Below are 17,237 nucleotides of genomic sequence, written 5' to 3'. Positions count from 1 at the left end.
CGAATGGGGAGTCAAGACCATGATGGGCTCAGAATTTGTTGAGGTGTGGACGGAGGGTACAAAGGTAAGGCCTCTGCTGAGGGCAGACTGTTTTGCATTGGAAAGAGGGAGGTTGGGGCAGGAGGGTGGAGATAGTGAAAACCTCTGGTCATCTGCTCCAAAGTTAGGCTTTCCATTGTAGTACATCTGAGATGTCCTCTTTCTTTCGTGAATGTGGTTTCCCCACGTGCTGTCATAGGTGGATCCCTCATTTGCATCTCCTCTGTGCTCTGTAGGTCTGCACTCGCCCCCCCCCCCCCCTCCCCCCAGACGGAACAAGGATAGTTCCCCTGGTCCTCATCTTTCACTCCACCAGGCTCTGCTTCCAACACATCATCCTCCGACATTTCCATCATCTCCAACATGATCCCACCAGACAGATCTTCCCATCTCCAGCACTTTTTGTCTTCTATAGAGACCACTCCCTCCTCAAATGTTGGTTTAATCCCTTCACATCAAACCACTCCCCTCTCCCTACTTCACCCTGCAATCGCAAGAGATGTAACACCTGTTCCTCTTCCATCTCTGGGATAGACTAAAATGCTGGAGTAACTTAAAATGCTGGAGTAATGCAGCATTTCTGGATAGAAGGAATGGGTGACATTTTGTCTCTATCTCCCTCTCCCACCATCTCCCTCACTGCCATCTAGGATCTCCAGCAGCCCTTCAATGTTAGCCAGAGGGCCACGTGCACCTCTGCTAACCTCATCTATTGTATCTGGTGTTCCCGATGTGGTATCCTGAACATCGGCAATACCAAGCATAGACTTGGCAACCGTTTAGCCGAACACTTGCCAGGGCTTATTGGATCTTCCGGTTGCTAACCATTTCAACTCCTCTTCCCAGTCCCATACTGACTTTCTGTCCTGGGCTTCCAGCTTTGCCACAGTGAGACCACATGCAAACTGGAAAAACTGTACCTCATATTCCACTTTGGTAGCTTACAACACAATGATATGAACATTGAATTCTCCAAATTTAGATCACAACAAGTATTGGGAAGAAGTATTGTCAAGATCGTTGTGGGAGCCTGTGGGGTTATGATGGTTGGTTGTGCCTAGCCTATCCCCTGGGATGGAAACAGAGATATCCAGAAAGGCAAGGGATGAGTCAGAGATGAACTGTGTGAAGATGACAGCAGGATGGAAATTGGCAGCAGAAGTGATGAAATATTTGAGTTGTTAGTGAGAGCAAGCAGTAGTATTGATGCAGTTGTCAATGTGGCAGAGAAAGAGGTGAGAGAGGGTGCGTCAACAAATACTGCCCCAAATATCCAGTTAAAAAGACAGATGTAGCTTGGCCCCACGTCAGTGCCCATAGCTACAGCTTTGATGTGGAGATAGTGAGTGGAGGTGAAGGAGAAGCTGTTCAAAGGGGTGGGAGATTGCAACCTTCACGTGGTCCGCCCTGTTTTGACAAATGCAATCAACCCGGCGTGCACAATCAAATAAGATCAAATAGATCAAGTTGTCCTACAACTTTAGGCGGTGCACGCCATACGCAAGAAGAAGAAGCTGTTCAATATGATGTCAGTGAAAATTAAGAAAGCTGCACATGCAGCATCTGCAATGTTTTGATTTTCAGAACTAGATTTGTCTTCTATTATCAAAACAAGGCTATGGGTGGCAGGGCCGGCCTTAGGAGGTGCGGGGCCCAATTGGGAGCTATTTTCATAGAAATATAAATATGTAATTATAAATGAGTCATATTCAGGCATGTGCCGTGAGTAATTACTCAGGGTAGGCAGTCAGTCAAAATCTTAAACCACGCATGCGCAGATTGTTCTCCTCTCTGTAAAAATAAAAAATAAAAATAAAGAAAGTAACAATTCAATTTGCCCAAGGCTTCCAAATCTCCTTCTTTCTGAATTACTGAATGGGTGGGGGGGTGGAGGTGGAGTGACGTGGAGAGATGGTGGGGAAAACGGGAGCACACCGGGACAAGTTGAATCAGTTGTGATCTTATTGAATGACAATACTAGTTCAAAAGACCAATTGGAGGGAGAGTTCCTTTCACAGCGTTTGGGGAGTCTGGCCAGGGGTAAAGTTGCGGGAACGGCAGCAGCGTTGAGAAGGAGGGGGTTGGGGATCATGCCAGTAACCCACTCACTCACCGCTGCCGCAGTGTTACAGGCGCGGAACCACCGCATTGTGGCCGGATGGCTACGGGTGGCCTCCGGGACCTCAGCATCTTCTGCCGGCCCGCTTACCTCTGGCAGTGCTCTCCGTCTGAACAGTGAGGGGACCAGCTCAAGAGCAAAGATCATAGAGCAGAGTGGGTCAGCAGGTGATGGATAACAGGACAGCGGGCAGTGGAGCATTCTCCTATGTGAGCGCGAACAAGGGACCAATTGAGGTTACTCGCACTGACATATTGAGTAAGCTCCACCGCCCGCTGTCCTGTTATCCATCGCCCGTTGATCCGCCCTTGAGCTGGATGCTGGCATGATTCCCGACCCCCTCCTTCTCAACGCTCCTGCCCTCCCCGCAACTTTACCCCTGGCCAGACTCCCCACACGCTGTGAAAGGAACTCCCCCCCAGCAGCACTGTCCTTTTACAGCTGCTCCCCACTTTACAGCTGCTTCCCATCAGCTGCTAGGAATGAGGGATAGACTTGGCTTTCCCTCAGTACAGCAACATCGTTCTTGATCTATCTTTCTTGGCTAACAACTACGTGTTAACTACTGGCTGTTAACAAGTGCTAACAGTGGTAGTGAACAAATCGTTTTTGTCTGATGGCCGGTGCAGCGGTTTTTATCCGTGTTCAATTTTTTAAATAATCCGTATTTAACAAGGCAAATGTTTTTTTTTAAAATCTGTATTTAACAACGCGAATTTGTATTTCCGTACGCAATACGGAGAATTAGCGTGGGGCCCAATTGGGAGCAATCGGTCCAATTGGCTTAAGGTCGGCGCTGATGGGTAGAGCTTTAAACATTGGCTGGGTAAGAATGGGGCCATCATTAATGGTTCAAGGGTTTATTTATTGCCACGTGTACCAAGATACAGTGAAATACCTCTTTTGCACACAGATCAGCAAGAGTATCCTTGTACGTAAACACAATCCCCCTGGTTAGCGCAGAATGTACAGAACAGCCCACTAAGTCCATATGCAAGAGGTGCCACTTTGGCATCATTTTTCAGTCCCAGCTTTTTTTTTTAAATTTCAAAATAGACTTTATTCTGGTAATAAATATATACAATACATGAACCGTGCAAAAAATTCATCCGACATTTTCAGAGACTATACAAAATATTCAATACAGTCTACATACATTGCACAAATTTCACAAATTTATCCCCCACCCTTGCCACTCATGTGGCCCACTGGCGTGGAATCCCTTCCCTTATTTTGAGGGACGTCTCCACCACACCCTGCCCCCCAATGTCCAGCAGCGGAAGGAACCTAGACTGTGGTCCTCCCCCACCGAGCCTTGCCGTTGGCTGCATCGAGCTTCAGTGCATCCCTCAGCACGTACTCCTGCAGTCTGCAGCGGGCCAGTCGGCAACATTCCCCGACGGACATCTCACTCCGCTGGGTGGTAAACAATGTTCGGGCAGACCAAAGAGCGTCTTTCAACGAGTTGATGACCTTCTGCAGCAGGCCACAAAGGCCCATTGCAGCCGTGCCTCCATTCTGGTCGTTCCGCGAACCAAGGTCCCTCTCCCACCCTCTTCAGCTATCGTTGAGGTCGATCATTGTACAGTCCACATGATTTTCCATTAATGTGTAATTACGTGTTCTCTCTATGTCCTAGATCATTGCTTCTACTTTTTCCCATCTGCTGGATGCTGTATGAGATTCGACCCTGCAGCTCTCAATGAGGAAAGTTTGCTCTTAAACCGGCAAGTTCTCTTAACGTCATTTATTTTAGCCTCTCCTTGTTTTGCATTTCTCGTTTTGATGTAGTTAGTGCAAGGTACAGTAGCTGTAGCAACAAAGGTGGCTCGGTGCCCAATGTAATCTACGCTCAATCTAAGCAGGAAGTGTGAGAGCCTGTAAAATCTTGGTTGAAATTATAATACTCTTTCAAATTTAAATCAGTTTACTTACGGCGGACACATTGCAGTGCTCAGGTAACAGTGCCTTCTTCTAAACTCCTGAACAGCAAGGAGATGAGGTGACCTACAGGTAAAGAATTTCATTGTAGTAACTGATTGATTTGTTATGGTTGAACTACAACCTCATTGCGTTGCTGTCAGTAAATGAGGAAGAAATAGAATGGAGTTTGAGAGAAGCAAACTATTTTGGTGGGTGTGGTCAGGACCAAAGACGCAGGGCTTTATATTTAAGCTGTACGTCAGAAAGCAGCAGAAACTCTTATTTTTAACCAGAGGTCATGGAATAGAGAAGCAGAGTTAATGATTTACAGAGGTGAAATCCAGCTCCTAAGTGTGAAAAATGAGCGCTGTACAATTGACGCTTGGGAGGTGAAATACTTTGGTGTTCCTTTCACTCCTAAGGCAGGTGGAATGCAATATTTCAAGTTTAAAAATAAATAAATGCACGGTACCCCTTAAATGCAAATCACAATTCTATGCCTTCCATTGCATGTTTCTGTTTCAGTTGATACCGACATGAGGATACCACAGAAAAACTACAAAGGTTGCGTAAAGAACAACACAACTGTTTTTTTTTGTTGGAAGAAACTGCAGATGCTGGTTTAAACTAAAGATAGACACAGAATGCTGGAGTAACTCAGCGGGACAGGCAGCATCTCTGGAGAGAAGAAATGGGTGATGTTTTGGGCCAGCCCAGCCCATGAACCAACGTCCCTTTCCTTGCCCGCCCGCCTTTGATTCTCAAGAGGCTTCTCCTGCAGCTGAGCTTGAAGGCACCGGAGGCAATACCCCCGGTCCCTCTCCTACCAGCCGACTCCTCGTGTCTATTATCACTAGCGGCTCTGTCCTCCTCAACTCCCCAGTCTTCAGCTAACTTCCTAACATCCCCCACAGTCAGCTGCTGCCTGCTGGGTCCTTCATAGCGGGGAACCAGGCCTGCCGCTGCACGTGGCAGGCCCCAGATCCAAACATGTTCACAGTGGCTGCCGGGTCCGTCCTCGTTCTCGTTCTCGTCCTCGGCAGCCCACTCTTGTTGGGCTCTGTCATGTTGGACTCCTTGGCATATCCCAGGAGATTTCTGCTGCCACCGTAGCATATCCTGGGAAGGGCCATTCTGTGCGCTGTGTAAAAACAAACTTGAAATTATGTCATGGAAATAATGTGGCAGTTCTCCTGAAGAAATGGTTTAACTACTGTTTAGTTTTGTTTAGTTGATTATTGTCACATGTACCGAGGTACAGTGAAAAGCTTTTGTTTGCGTGCTATCCAGTCAAAGATAGAACACGAATATAATCTAGTCATCCACTGTACACAGAAAAAGGGTAAAGGATGCAGCCTTCAGTGCACAGATATACAATAACATTGAAGTACGATAAAGTGCAACTAAAGATAGTTCGAAGATCTCCAATGAGGTAGATGGGAAGTTCAGGACCCGCACGCTAGCTGATGAGAGGACCGTTCAGTTGCCTGATAACAGCTGCGAAGAAAGTTCCTGAATGTGGAAGAATGCAGTTTCAAACGTCCGCACCTCTTGCCTGTTGGAGAGGGGAGAAGAGGGATTGATTGGATCCTTGATTATGCTGGCAGCCTTGCTGATGCATGATGGTGCAGATGACGACAGCGGAAGGGTGGCTAGTTTTTGAGATGGTCTGGACTCCATCCACTTCTTTATGGGCAGAGATTAAGAAGACATCTGCCAATTATGGATGCATTGAATTAAGAGCATTTATAACGGGGAAACAGAAGATATTTGCCGATGGCAAGATGGCGCCGGTGTGTGTGGCTGCTCGTCTGTCGCTCTGTCTGTGTTTGGTGTTTTACCTTGGCACTATACAGTCAAAGTCTCTGCTGGTGTACGACCGTCAATCTCTCCAAGATCTACGACATAATGTTGGTGCGTTTGTCGGTGCGTTTGACTATCGCGAATATAATACCCTGCCACCGTTCTTATCCGGAATCTCGACTCACCTGGACTGGGCCTTGCCTCGAAGGAAGCGTCGCCGACGCCGTGGAAAGCGCAGCGGTCGACTGGTGAGTTTTAAACTGGGTGCGCCCGGGCGCGGCCGTCAGCAGCTCCCTTGTCAGCGACTTCTTCGTGGGCTTCGCCTTCGGGGTCTCCAGCCCAGTGCTTTTCAGCTGCCACCGGACCACCTCCTCCCAGAGGGTACAGAGCGCTGCCTGCCTGCTGCGGCCTGGAGAGCTGCCCGGACACGCCGCCTCGGAGGGGAGGGGGGCAGCCACCAGGTGAGCCCGCTCTTCCGGGGTCTCCAGCCTGGTGCTTCTCAGCTGCCACCGGACCATCTCCTCCCGGAAGATGTAGAGCGCTGCCCGCCTGCCACGGCCCGGAAAACTGGACGGACACGCCGCCTCGGAGGGGACGGGGGCGGTCGCCGGGTGTGCCGGCTGCTTCAGGTTGCTCCTTTCTCCCCCCCTCCCCCCCTCCCCCCCTACCCACTTACGATCGGAGGCTGCAGCGGGACCGGCTCCGCTCCCCCTGCTCTCCTCGGCCCCGCCATCACGGGGTGAATATCCGGAACCTGCGGACACTGCCCCGGACTCCCCGATCTGCAGACCTAAAGAGTCCATCCCCTTCCCGGGTTGGCCTGGTGAACGCCAGATCGCTGGCAAACAAAACTTTTATCTTGAGGGATTTCTTCTGCTCCCGGGCCCTGGACTTCCTCTGTGTGACAGAGACTTGGATCGGTCCTGGTGAGTGCAGCGCTTTTACTGAACTTTTGCCGGTGGGCTGCTCTTATTTCAACTCGCCGCGGATGTCGGGCCGTGATGGTGGAACTGCAGTCATTTATAAAAGCAATTTTAAATGCAAACAGTGCACTACATTATCAACGTTCTCCAGCTTTGAAGCTACTTTATTTGAGGTGGGTCGCTCCGACGCGGTGCTTTGTGCTGTCATCTACCGACCCCCCAAATACCACAAGGACTTTGTGAATGACTTTTCTGAGTTTCTGGCTGGGATTATGCCCAACTATGACCGTGTCCTTATGGTTGGGGATTTTAACATACACGTGTGCTGTCCTGATAAGCCGTTGGTGAAGGACTTTTTAACTCTTATTGACTCTTTTAATTTTGTGCAGTGTGTGTCTGGTCCCACACACGAACATGGACATACATTGGACCTTGTTCTCTCTTATGGCTTGCCTGTGTTAAACTTGGAGGTCTGTGATAGTGTGTTTTCTGATCACATGCCTGTACTATTTGATGTTGGTTTTTCCAGTGCTGCAGTTAGACCTGTAGCGTCTGCTCGGCGCTGTGGGACCTTTAACCCTTCTGCTGCTGGCCAATTCTCTGCTGCTTTCGATCAGCTCTGTGCCCCCTCTGCGTCCACTTCCCTTGGTACGGAGGAGATTAGTTCTTGGTTCCACTCCTCCTGCAGAACTATACTGGACTCTGTGGCTCCGTTAAAAACTTTGCAGCCCAGAGCTAAACCCGAGCCCTGGTTCAGTGACGCAACTCGTACAGCTCGACGGGAGTGTCGCAGAGCTGAACGAAAGTGGAAGAAGGACAGGCTGCAGGTTTCATCGCAAATTCTAAAGGACAGCTGATGAAATTACCAAAATACTGTTAAAGAGGCCAAAAGATATTACCTGTCTAATATAATAGTGTCTAAGCGTCACGACCCACGTGTGTTAATCAAAACCATTGATTCTGTTTTAAATGCCCCACAGCCTGTCTGCCTGGAAGCATCGTCCGAATTGTGCAATGGCTTCCTGCACTTCTTTATCAATAAGGTTGTTTCTATAAGGGCTCTCATCTCAGCTCCTGCCTCTGACCCCTCTGTTCCGGCCCCATGCCTGGTGGCATTCGATAAGTTTGTGCCTCTGACATTGTTGGGTCTAGAGGATGTGGTTAGCCATATTAAGCCGTCGGGTTCCCCTTGTGATGCTGTCCATCCTCTTCTTTTTAAAGAGGTTTTCCCGAGTATAGGGCAGTCGGTTCTCGCCATCATAAACAGTAGCTTGTGTTCTGGGGTTGTCCCCGTAAATTTTAAACATGCAGTAGTGCAACCACTACTTAAGAAACCCGGCCTGGATCAAACTGTTCTGGCCAATTTTAGGCCGATCTCCAAGTTGCCATTTATCTCTAAAATCATGGAGAAAGTAGTTTATGCTCAGCTGAAACTCTTCCTGGATGAGCACAATATTCGGGAGGTTTTCCAGTCTGGATTCAAAGCTATGCATAGCACAGAGTCGGCTCTGCTAAGGGTTTTTAACGACATCCTCCTGGCAAACGACTCCGGTAATTATGTGGTTCTTGTCTTGCTGGACCTATCTGCCGCCTTCGATACAGTGGACCATGGAATTTTAATTTCCCGATTACAGCGCCAAGTGGGCATTTGTGGCAGTGCCCTGGGATGGTTCAGGTCCTAGGTACACAAAATTGCTGGAGAAACTCAGCGGGTGCAGCAGCATCTACGGAGCGAAGGAAATAGGCGACGTTTCGGGCCGAAACCCTTCTTCAGACCTATCTGGTCTGGCAGACAGAACCATGCGTGTAAGCCTTGCTGGCTTTGAATCCTCCTCCACTCCCTTGGCATATGGGGTTCCACAGGGATCAATTTTAGGGCCCCTGCTCTTCTCTCTATACCTACTTCCTCTGGGCTCAATTTTAAGAAGGCATGGCATCTCCTTTCACTTTTACGCAGATGATAGCCAGTTATATATGCCACTCAGGAAAGAAGACGACTATTCTCTAAAATCACTTCTGTCTTGTCTTGAGGACATTAAGTCCTGGATGGCCTTAAACTTTCTGGGACTTAGTGAAAAAAAGACAGAGGTGATTTTGTTTGGCCCCAATGGCTGCCGTGAACCTCCTTTGTTGACTTGGGTCCACTGGCATTGTCCGTAAAGCCAACAGTTTTAAACCTGGGTTTTAGGATGGACGGTGATTTTAAACTAGATAAACAAATAGGCGCGGTGGTTAAGTCCAGCTTCTTTCACCTAAAGAAGCTGGCAAAGGTGAAGCCCATCCTCGAGCGGCAGCATTTTGAAACAGTAATCCATGCCTTTATTACATCTAGGCTGGATTACTGTAACGCACTCTACTCTGGAGTCGCACGAGCTTCATTGGCTCGTCTCCAGCTGGTTCAAAATGCTGCCGCTCGCCTTTTAACCGGAACTCGAAAGAGGGAGCACATTACGCCAATGTTGGCCTCCCTTCACTGGCTCCCAGTGCACTTTCGAGTTCATTTTAAAATTATTTTATTTGTTTTCAAATCGTTGAATGGGCTCGCCCCGCCTTACCTCTCTGAGCTGCTCCACCTATATGCTCCTGCCCGGTGCCTCAGGTCAGCTGATCAGCTGCTCCTTGAGGTACCAAGGTCTAAGCAGAAGCTCAGAGGGGATAGAGCCTTTTCTGTTGCTGCTCCGGTACTCTGGAACACCTTGCCGTTGCACATCAGACAGGCCCCCTCACTGTCCATCTTCAAATCCTCCCTAAAAACTCATTTTTATTCTCTGGCTTTCGACACTGGCTGAGACATTACTCCTGTTCTTAGTGCTTTTAATGTCTTTTAATTTTTACTGTTTTTTAGTCCTTCGTTTTACGGTTTTTAATGGTTTGTAATAACTTTTTGTCCATGAGTTCTCATGTACAGCACTTTGTGGCAACTGCGGTTGTTTAAAGTGCTTTATAAATAAAGTTATTATTATTATTATTATTTATTATATTTGCAATATCAAATTGCCTCAGATAATCAAATAATTCCGGGTGCAAACTGCTTTTGAAGCAATGCCATTTGCCTGATTTTACTTCGGAGTCACGTGAGTGATACCGTGAAGAACCCGCTCAGCACGCATGCGCGGCATTACGTTCAGCAGAGCAACAGCGGCACAGCAGGAGTCAGGCGCTCCCGCTACGGAGGTGAGAGAACGGACCGTCAGGTAAGCTGACGTCGGGTTTTTCTTTCACAGGGAGCCTTCTGCTTTCAGGCAGAGAAGAAAGGCTCTAGAACAAACCTGTCCCCCGCTCGACTCCACGGAGGAGCGTTCCATCTTGGGGGGGGGGCAGCAACAAGGCGGTAGGATCACCTAATCCAGTCGTGGAATTCCGGGCTTACCCGCCAGAAACACGGTTATGTGCCATGACCCTACTATCCTACATAGAAACAACCAAAATATTCGAGGGAGATGAAAAGCCTTGTGGGTCAGTCATAAAAAACCTTACGGTCGGATGACGAGCCAAACCATTTCGAGATGGCTCAAGCAGGTGCTAAAAGCTGCTGGGATAAAAACTAACATGTACAAATTTCATTCCACCAGGGCAGCATCCACGTCGACGGCTAAAAGAATGGACGTGCCTATAGACCACATCCTGGCTACAGCAGGATGGTCGGGGGAAAGACCGTTCAGAAATTTTATAATAAGCCATTGGCAAAACCTGTTTTATTTGCAGGAAATGCATTTCGTTGTCTCTGTACTGTACACTGACAATGACAATTAAAATTGAATCTGAATCTGAAAGATTTTACAGACTGCAAATATTTAATTTAAGCCCAGGGGAGCAATTTAATTTCTTTGTTGTTATTGTTAAAAAATACCATTGTGTTTTTCTACAAACAGATTCATTGGTTGATTACGATAACACACTTTGTCCCTCAAAGACTTCGGCAGTGATGTAGTAATAACTGTTACACGGTTTGAAATCACAGAGCTTTGAAATCTTCACGGAATCACTCACGTGACTCCGAAGTAAAATAGTAAGATTAAACGAGAATTTACCAGTTTGAAGTTTGATCTGTATTTTATGAGGAGTTACGATGAGGGATTATGTGCCCTCCGCTCCCACCCTCAATAATATGGATCAAACTGATAAACTGATGTCTCCTTGTCTTTACTATGTTATTTCAATAACTGTGTCTATCTGTGATTCCACACCGCTGCTTTGAAGTATACCGCGCATGCGTGCTGAGCGGGTTCTTCACGTAATCCCTCATCGTAACTCCTCATAAAATACAGATCAAACTTCAAACTGGTAAGTTCTCGTTTAATCTCACTATTTTGGTGGTCTGAAGCTTCTCCATGATGTCAGGAAGATGCATTTCATATTTTTACATTGTGCCTCTGTATAGGCAGATAAAGAAGCATATCTTTAATTCTGTTCTTCAGAGCAAATTGTAGCAGAGAACATGGAGCCAGAATTTGAATTGGAAATTGTGACCAAGTCAATCGAGAATCAAGATGATCTTGAATTTCCTCAACCTGACCTGCCTCTGCCTCAGAAAGGTATAAGTTTTATAGTACATTCCTTAAAATCGTCCTATTAACTTGATATTTTTCTCTTTACTGACCCAAACATACATCCCTTCGCCCACTCCTAGTTTAGTTTAGTTTAGTTTGGTTTAGAGATACAGCGCGGAAACAGGCCCTTCAACCCACTGAGTCCGCGTCGACCAGCGATCCTGTACACCAGCACTATCCTACACACACTAGGGACGATTTACAATTATACCAAACTAATTAATCTTCCAACCTGTACGTCTTTGGAGTGTGGGAGGAAACTGGAGATCCCGGAGAAAACCTATGCAGGTCACGGGGCGAATGTAGACACTCCGTACAGATAAGCACTTGGAGTCAGGATTTAACCCGGGTCTCTGCCACTGAGGCAGCAACTCTACCACTGAGCCATCATGCTGCCCAGGCTCTTCTTAATCTCATCTATAGACAAACTAACCTTACCCAAAGATTTCCCACATTTTCTATTGTCTAATCTCTCAAGTCTAAAAGTAATGCATGTTCAAAGTACCTAGATTTGGGTAGAAACCTAATTCATTTTGAAATAATGTATTTATCATCAATTATCATGCAATTACATTGAGTACTATACATTGGCATACATAAATTGCTTTACCAATATAAATGATCAGTTTTATTATTGTTATCGTTTATCGTCAAGTTGGGAAATGGGGAAGTACAATGGGATCTGGGGGTCCTTGTACATCAGTCTATGAAAGTATGCATGCAGGTACAGCAGGCAGTGAAGAAAGCGAATGGCATGTTGGCCTTTATAAAAAGAGGAATCAAATATAGGAGCAAAGAGGTCCTTCTGCAGTTGTACAGAGCCCTAGTGAGACCACACCTGGAGTATTGTGTGCAGTTTTGGTCCCCTAATTTGAGGAAGGACATTCTTGCTTTTGAGGGAGTGCAGTGTAGGTTTACAAGGTTAATTCCCGGGATGGCTGGACTGTCATATGCTGAGAGAATGGAGCAACTGGGCTTGTACACTCTGGAGTTTAGAAGGATGAGAGGGAATCTCATTGAAACATATAAGATTGTTAAGGGCTTGGACACACTAGAGGCAGGAAACATGTTCCAGATGTTGGGCGAGTCCAGAACCAGGGGCCACAGTTTAAGAATAAGGAGTAAGCCATTTAGAACGGAGACGAGGAAACACTTTTTCTCACAGAGAGTCGTGAGTCTGTGGAATTTTCTGCCTTGGAGGGCGGTGGAGGCAGGTTCTCTGGATGCTTTCAAGAGAGAGCTAGATAGGGCTCTTAAAAATAGCGGAGTCAGGGGATATGGGGAGAAGGCAGGAATGGGGTACTGATTGGGGATGATCAGCCATGATCACATTGAATGGCGGTGCTGGCTCGAAGGGCCGAATGGCCTCCTCCTGCACCTATTGTCTATTGTCTATTGTCTATTGAGAAGGCATTAAATAAGTCCTCTCTGTTTGGATTAATTATCCCAGTTTTGACTGCCTTAAGTTTTGTCAATGACTTGTCTTTTTTTCTAGGATCATTCAACTTTGCCCTCCTTTCTGCATCTGTAATTGCTTCCATAAGTGGACTTATCTTTGGCTATGAGCTTGCAAACATTTCGGGAGCGCTTCTGCAACTGACCATCGATTACCAGCTTACCTGCAGGATGCAAGAATTACTTGTCAGTGCAATCTTAATTGGAGGCTCAATGGGTTCCATTGCTGGTGGTTACATGATTGATCGATGGGAAAGAAGGATAGGAATCGTTCTAACAACTTCGTGTTTTGTAATTGGCAATGTCATTATGTCTTCCTCTATGTCCTACCCAATACTCGTTCTGGGTCGCATCATTGTGGGAATCGCTACAACCTCAGGTGTATTTTCAGCATGCATTTATCTGTCAGAGATTGCGCCATTCAACAAAAGAGGAATGTTGGTTGCTCTGATTGAATTCCAGATCGTTACTGGAGTTTTGATAGCATATGTTGTTAATTATGCGTTCGCTAACATCTCGCAAGGTTGGCGATGGATGTTTGGTATTAATCTCATTCCAGCTGTGCTGCAACTCATTGGTGTGTTCTTTCTCCCATCAAGTCCTCGCTTTATGATTAAGAAAGGCTATGATGAAAAGGCAAGTCTCATCCTAATGAAAATCAGATCCTATTCCAATGTTGCCGATGAAATAACAACCATCAAATCTTCCTTGAGCAATGAAAGCAATTATACATTTCTGGACTTATTTCGGACAAAGGAAAACATAAGGCGACGAGTGGGCATAGGATTTGGTTTGGTTATATTCTTGCAAGCTTCAGGCCAACCAAATGTTTTATATTATGCATCAACTATCTTAAGATCCGTTGGATTTGCAAGTGAGAAAACGGCAACCTTAGCTTCAATAAGTGTAGGGCTGGTGAAAGTGCTTGGCACAGTTACAACAATGTTCCTCATCGATCGAATAGGACGCAGAGCATTTCTTTACATTGGAAGTATTGGTATGATTGTAATGTTGATTTTTCTGGCAATGGTAGTGCATGAAATTCCATTGCAATTCAGGGATGTCTGCCATCCACCCAATTATACTTATCATCAGCAAAATAATGTCACATATTCAATGCCTGGATATAATTCAACAACTCCCACTGTCTTTGCATCAAAGGCACATGTTGGTTCATCTGAAATTAGAAACTCTTCAATTATGGAACAAAATAACATGGGAAATACAACAATGTCTGTGAAGAATAGAGATGGGATGGAACAAGTCTCTCCTTTGTTGAAATGGCTGTCCCTTGCTTGCCTCCTTACATATATTGCTGCCTATTCAATAAGTTTTGGACCAGGTAAATATCACTGTCAAAATTAATCTTGCATGGATGATACTTTGGATAGGAAATTGATAAACTGTAATCTCAGTTCCGTTTAGTTTATTGTCATGTTTTGTATCAGGTACAGTGAAAAGCGTTTGTTGCGTGCTATCCAGTCAGCAGAAAGACAATGCATGATTACAATTGAGCCATTTACAGTTTATAAGCTAATAATTTTTAGTGTAAGGAAAAGCCAGCAAAGTCCGATCAAAGATAATCCAAAGGTCACGATAGAAGTAGATGTGGCAGGATGATTCAGTTCCCTGATAACAGCTGGGAAGAAATTATCCCTGAATCTTGAGGTGTGTGTTTTCACGCCTGATGGGAAAGGGGAGAAAAGGGAGTGGCCTGTGAGACTGCTCCTTGATTATGCTGCTGGCCTTGCCAAGGCAACATGAGGTATAAATGGAGTCAATAGAAGGGAGACAAAAGTGCTGGAGAAACTCAGCGGGTGAGGCAGCATCTATGGAGTGAACAAAATAGGCAACGTTTCGGGCCGAAACCCTTCTTCAGACTGATGTAGGGTGGTGGTGGGGTAGGGTGGGGAGAAGAAAGGAGAAAGGAAGAGGAGGAGCCCGAGGGCTGAGGGAGAACTGAGAAGGGAGGAGACAGCAAGGGCTACCGGAAATTGGAGAAGTCAATGTTTATGCCGCTAGGGTGCAAACTGCCCAAGGTGAGGTGCTGCTCCTCCAATTTCCGGTGGTGCTCAATCTGGCCATGGAGGAGGCCCAGGACAGAGAGGTCGGATTCGGAATGGGAGGGGGAGTTGAAGTGCTGAGCCACAGGGAGATTAGGTTGGTTAATGCGGACCGAGCGGAGGGGTTCGGCGAAACGATCGCCAAGCCTACGCTTGGTCTCACCGATGTAGATCAGCTGACATCTAGAGCAGCGGATGCGATAGATGAGGTTGGAGGAGAGGAGATGCAGGTGAACCTCTGTCACACCTGGAACGACTGCTTGGAACCTTGAATGGAGTCGAGGGGGGAGGTAAAGCGACAAGTGTAGCATCTCTTGTGTTTGCAAGGGAAAGTGCCCGGGGAGGGGGTGGTGCGGGAGGGAAGGGAAGAATTGACCAGGGAGTTGCGGAGGGAGCGGTCTTTGCGGAAAGCAGACAGGGAGGGAGATGGGAAGATGTGGCGAGTGGTGGGGTCACGTTGGAGGTGGCGAAAATGACGGAGGACTATTTGTTGTATGTGATGGCTAGTGGGGTGAAAGGTGAGGACTATGGGGACTCTGCCCTTGTTACGAGTGGGGGGATGGGGAGAGAGAGCAGTGTTACGGGGTATTGAAGAGACCCTGGTGAGAGCCTCATTTATAGTAGGGGAGGGGAACCCCCGTTCCCTGAAGAATGATGGCCTGGTTTGGAACACCTCATCCTGGGAGCAGATGCGGCATAGACGGAGGAATTGGGAGTAGGGGATGGAGTCCTTACAGGAAGCAGGGTGGGAAGAAGTGTAGTCCAGATAGCCATGGGAGTCAGTGGGTTTATAGTGGATGTCGGTCAGAAGTCTATTGGGGACATGCCAAACTTCCTAAGCCTTCCAGAATTAGGGTTTAGAGTTAGAGTTCTTTAGTTGGTTAAATGTATTGTAATATAATGTTGACCTCATTGTCGTGATTATGAATTGTGCTTCATTTGCACCGAAGGTTTGAAACCTGCTGAGCCTTTACACTCGTGCTAACATGATGCGCTGTTAAATTTGTAAAATGATTGCCTAAGAACAGTATTTAAAGTTTTTTCTGTCTTTAATTACAGTGGTGTGGGTACTGCTGAGTGAACTATTTCCACTTGGGATAAAAGGCAGAGCTGTAGCTTTCATAGGAAGCTTGAATTGGTGTTTGAACCTGGTTATTGCTCTAACCTTTTTGTCCATGACAGGTAAAGAAAAGTTAATTATCGGATGGCTTGAGATTATAACGTAGACAATAAGTGTTACAGTTTAAAATTTGAATTGTAATGTTTTGCAAATCACTTCCCCAGACTAACAAAATGGAATTGTGTGTATGTAGTGTCCTTGACTGCTCATCCCTCTATCATGGAGGACTGGACCAATGCTGTTTCCCTAGTGAAGAATCAACAAAAACAAAAGCATTAGATTGAGTGCAATGAAAATAGAGTCCACTTTTTCAGTTTTTAGTTTATTGTCATTTGTACCACTGATGTACAGTGAAAAGCTTTTGTTGCATGCTAACCAGTCAGCGGAAATACAATACATCATTCCGATCGAGCCATTCACAGTGTACAGATAAGGGAATAACGTTTAGTGCAAGGTAAAGTCAGTAGCCCGATCAAAGATGGTCCCATGGTCCCCAATGAAGTAGATAGTAGTTCAGGACAGCAGGATGGTTCAGTTGCCTGGGAACAGCTGGGAAGAAACTGTCCCCCATTCTGGAGGTGTGCATTTTCACACTTCTCTCCCTTTTGCCCGATGGAAGGGAGGTTGGTTTGTGTGATGGTCTGGGCTGCGTCCACAATTCGCTGCAATTTCTTACGGTATTCCCAAGCCAAGCTGATCAGTTCCCACAGCATTTTTGCAGGGAAATGGAGCTGTTCCCAAACCAAGCTGTGATGTATCCTGATAAAATGCTTTCTGCGGTGCATCTGTAGAGGTTGATGAGGGTTGTTGGGGACATGCCAAACCTCCTAAGCCGAGAGGCAATAAATCTAAATAGTGTGGTAAAGTGCCTCAAGATTATTTTTATATGAATTCTCTCGCTCGTTTCAATCTTCAGACCGTCCCTTTCTCCCTTCTTAAACAACGATACAACAAGAGTGATCTTCCAGTCCTCCAGCACAAAGCCTGATTCCAGCGAAGTTTGGAAAATAGTGCTTGGAGCCTTGTCTATTTCCTTCCTTAATGCTTTTCAGAGTCTGGAACACGCCTTATCTGTCCCTGGATATTTAAGGTGCCAATCCTTCAATATTTATCACCCTCAAATATCGTCATATTTAATATGGACAAACCTCCTTGCTTCCTGCTCTTCATGTACATTTCCGTCTAGTTTAGCAAAAAACAAAGCTTGGGAGGAACTAAGCGGATCCAGCAGCATCTGTTGAG

At 46.4% G+C, this 17,237-nt stretch overlaps 1 protein-coding gene across 2 annotated transcripts in view; it reads left to right on the top strand.

Moving 5' to 3' along the window:
- The first annotated feature begins 4,051 nt into the window (after positions 1 to 4,051).
- slc2a12 (solute carrier family 2 member 12) overlaps positions 4,052 to 17,237 on the top strand; it is a 32,871-nt gene continuing 19,685 nt past the window's right edge. For both annotated transcript variants that reach the window (XM_033020929.1, XM_033020928.1), the window contains exons 1-4: positions 4,052 to 4,171; positions 11,226 to 11,342; positions 12,853 to 14,154; positions 15,935 to 16,057. In XM_033020929.1, the coding sequence (XP_032876820.1) occupies positions 11,246 to 11,342; positions 12,853 to 14,154; positions 15,935 to 16,057 (1,522 nt within the window). In that variant the 5' untranslated portion in view covers positions 4,052 to 4,171; positions 11,226 to 11,245. The remainder of the gene's footprint in view (positions 4,172 to 11,225; positions 11,343 to 12,852; positions 14,155 to 15,934; positions 16,058 to 17,237) is intronic.

This window comes from Amblyraja radiata, chromosome 5, assembly GCF_010909765.2.
Source record: "Amblyraja radiata isolate CabotCenter1 chromosome 5, sAmbRad1.1.pri, whole genome shotgun sequence".
Lineage (NCBI taxonomy): Eukaryota > Metazoa > Chordata > Chondrichthyes > Rajiformes > Rajidae > Amblyraja > Amblyraja radiata.
Note: the sequence above shows the minus strand (reverse complement) of the source record. Positions and strands in the feature narration are given on the sequence as shown.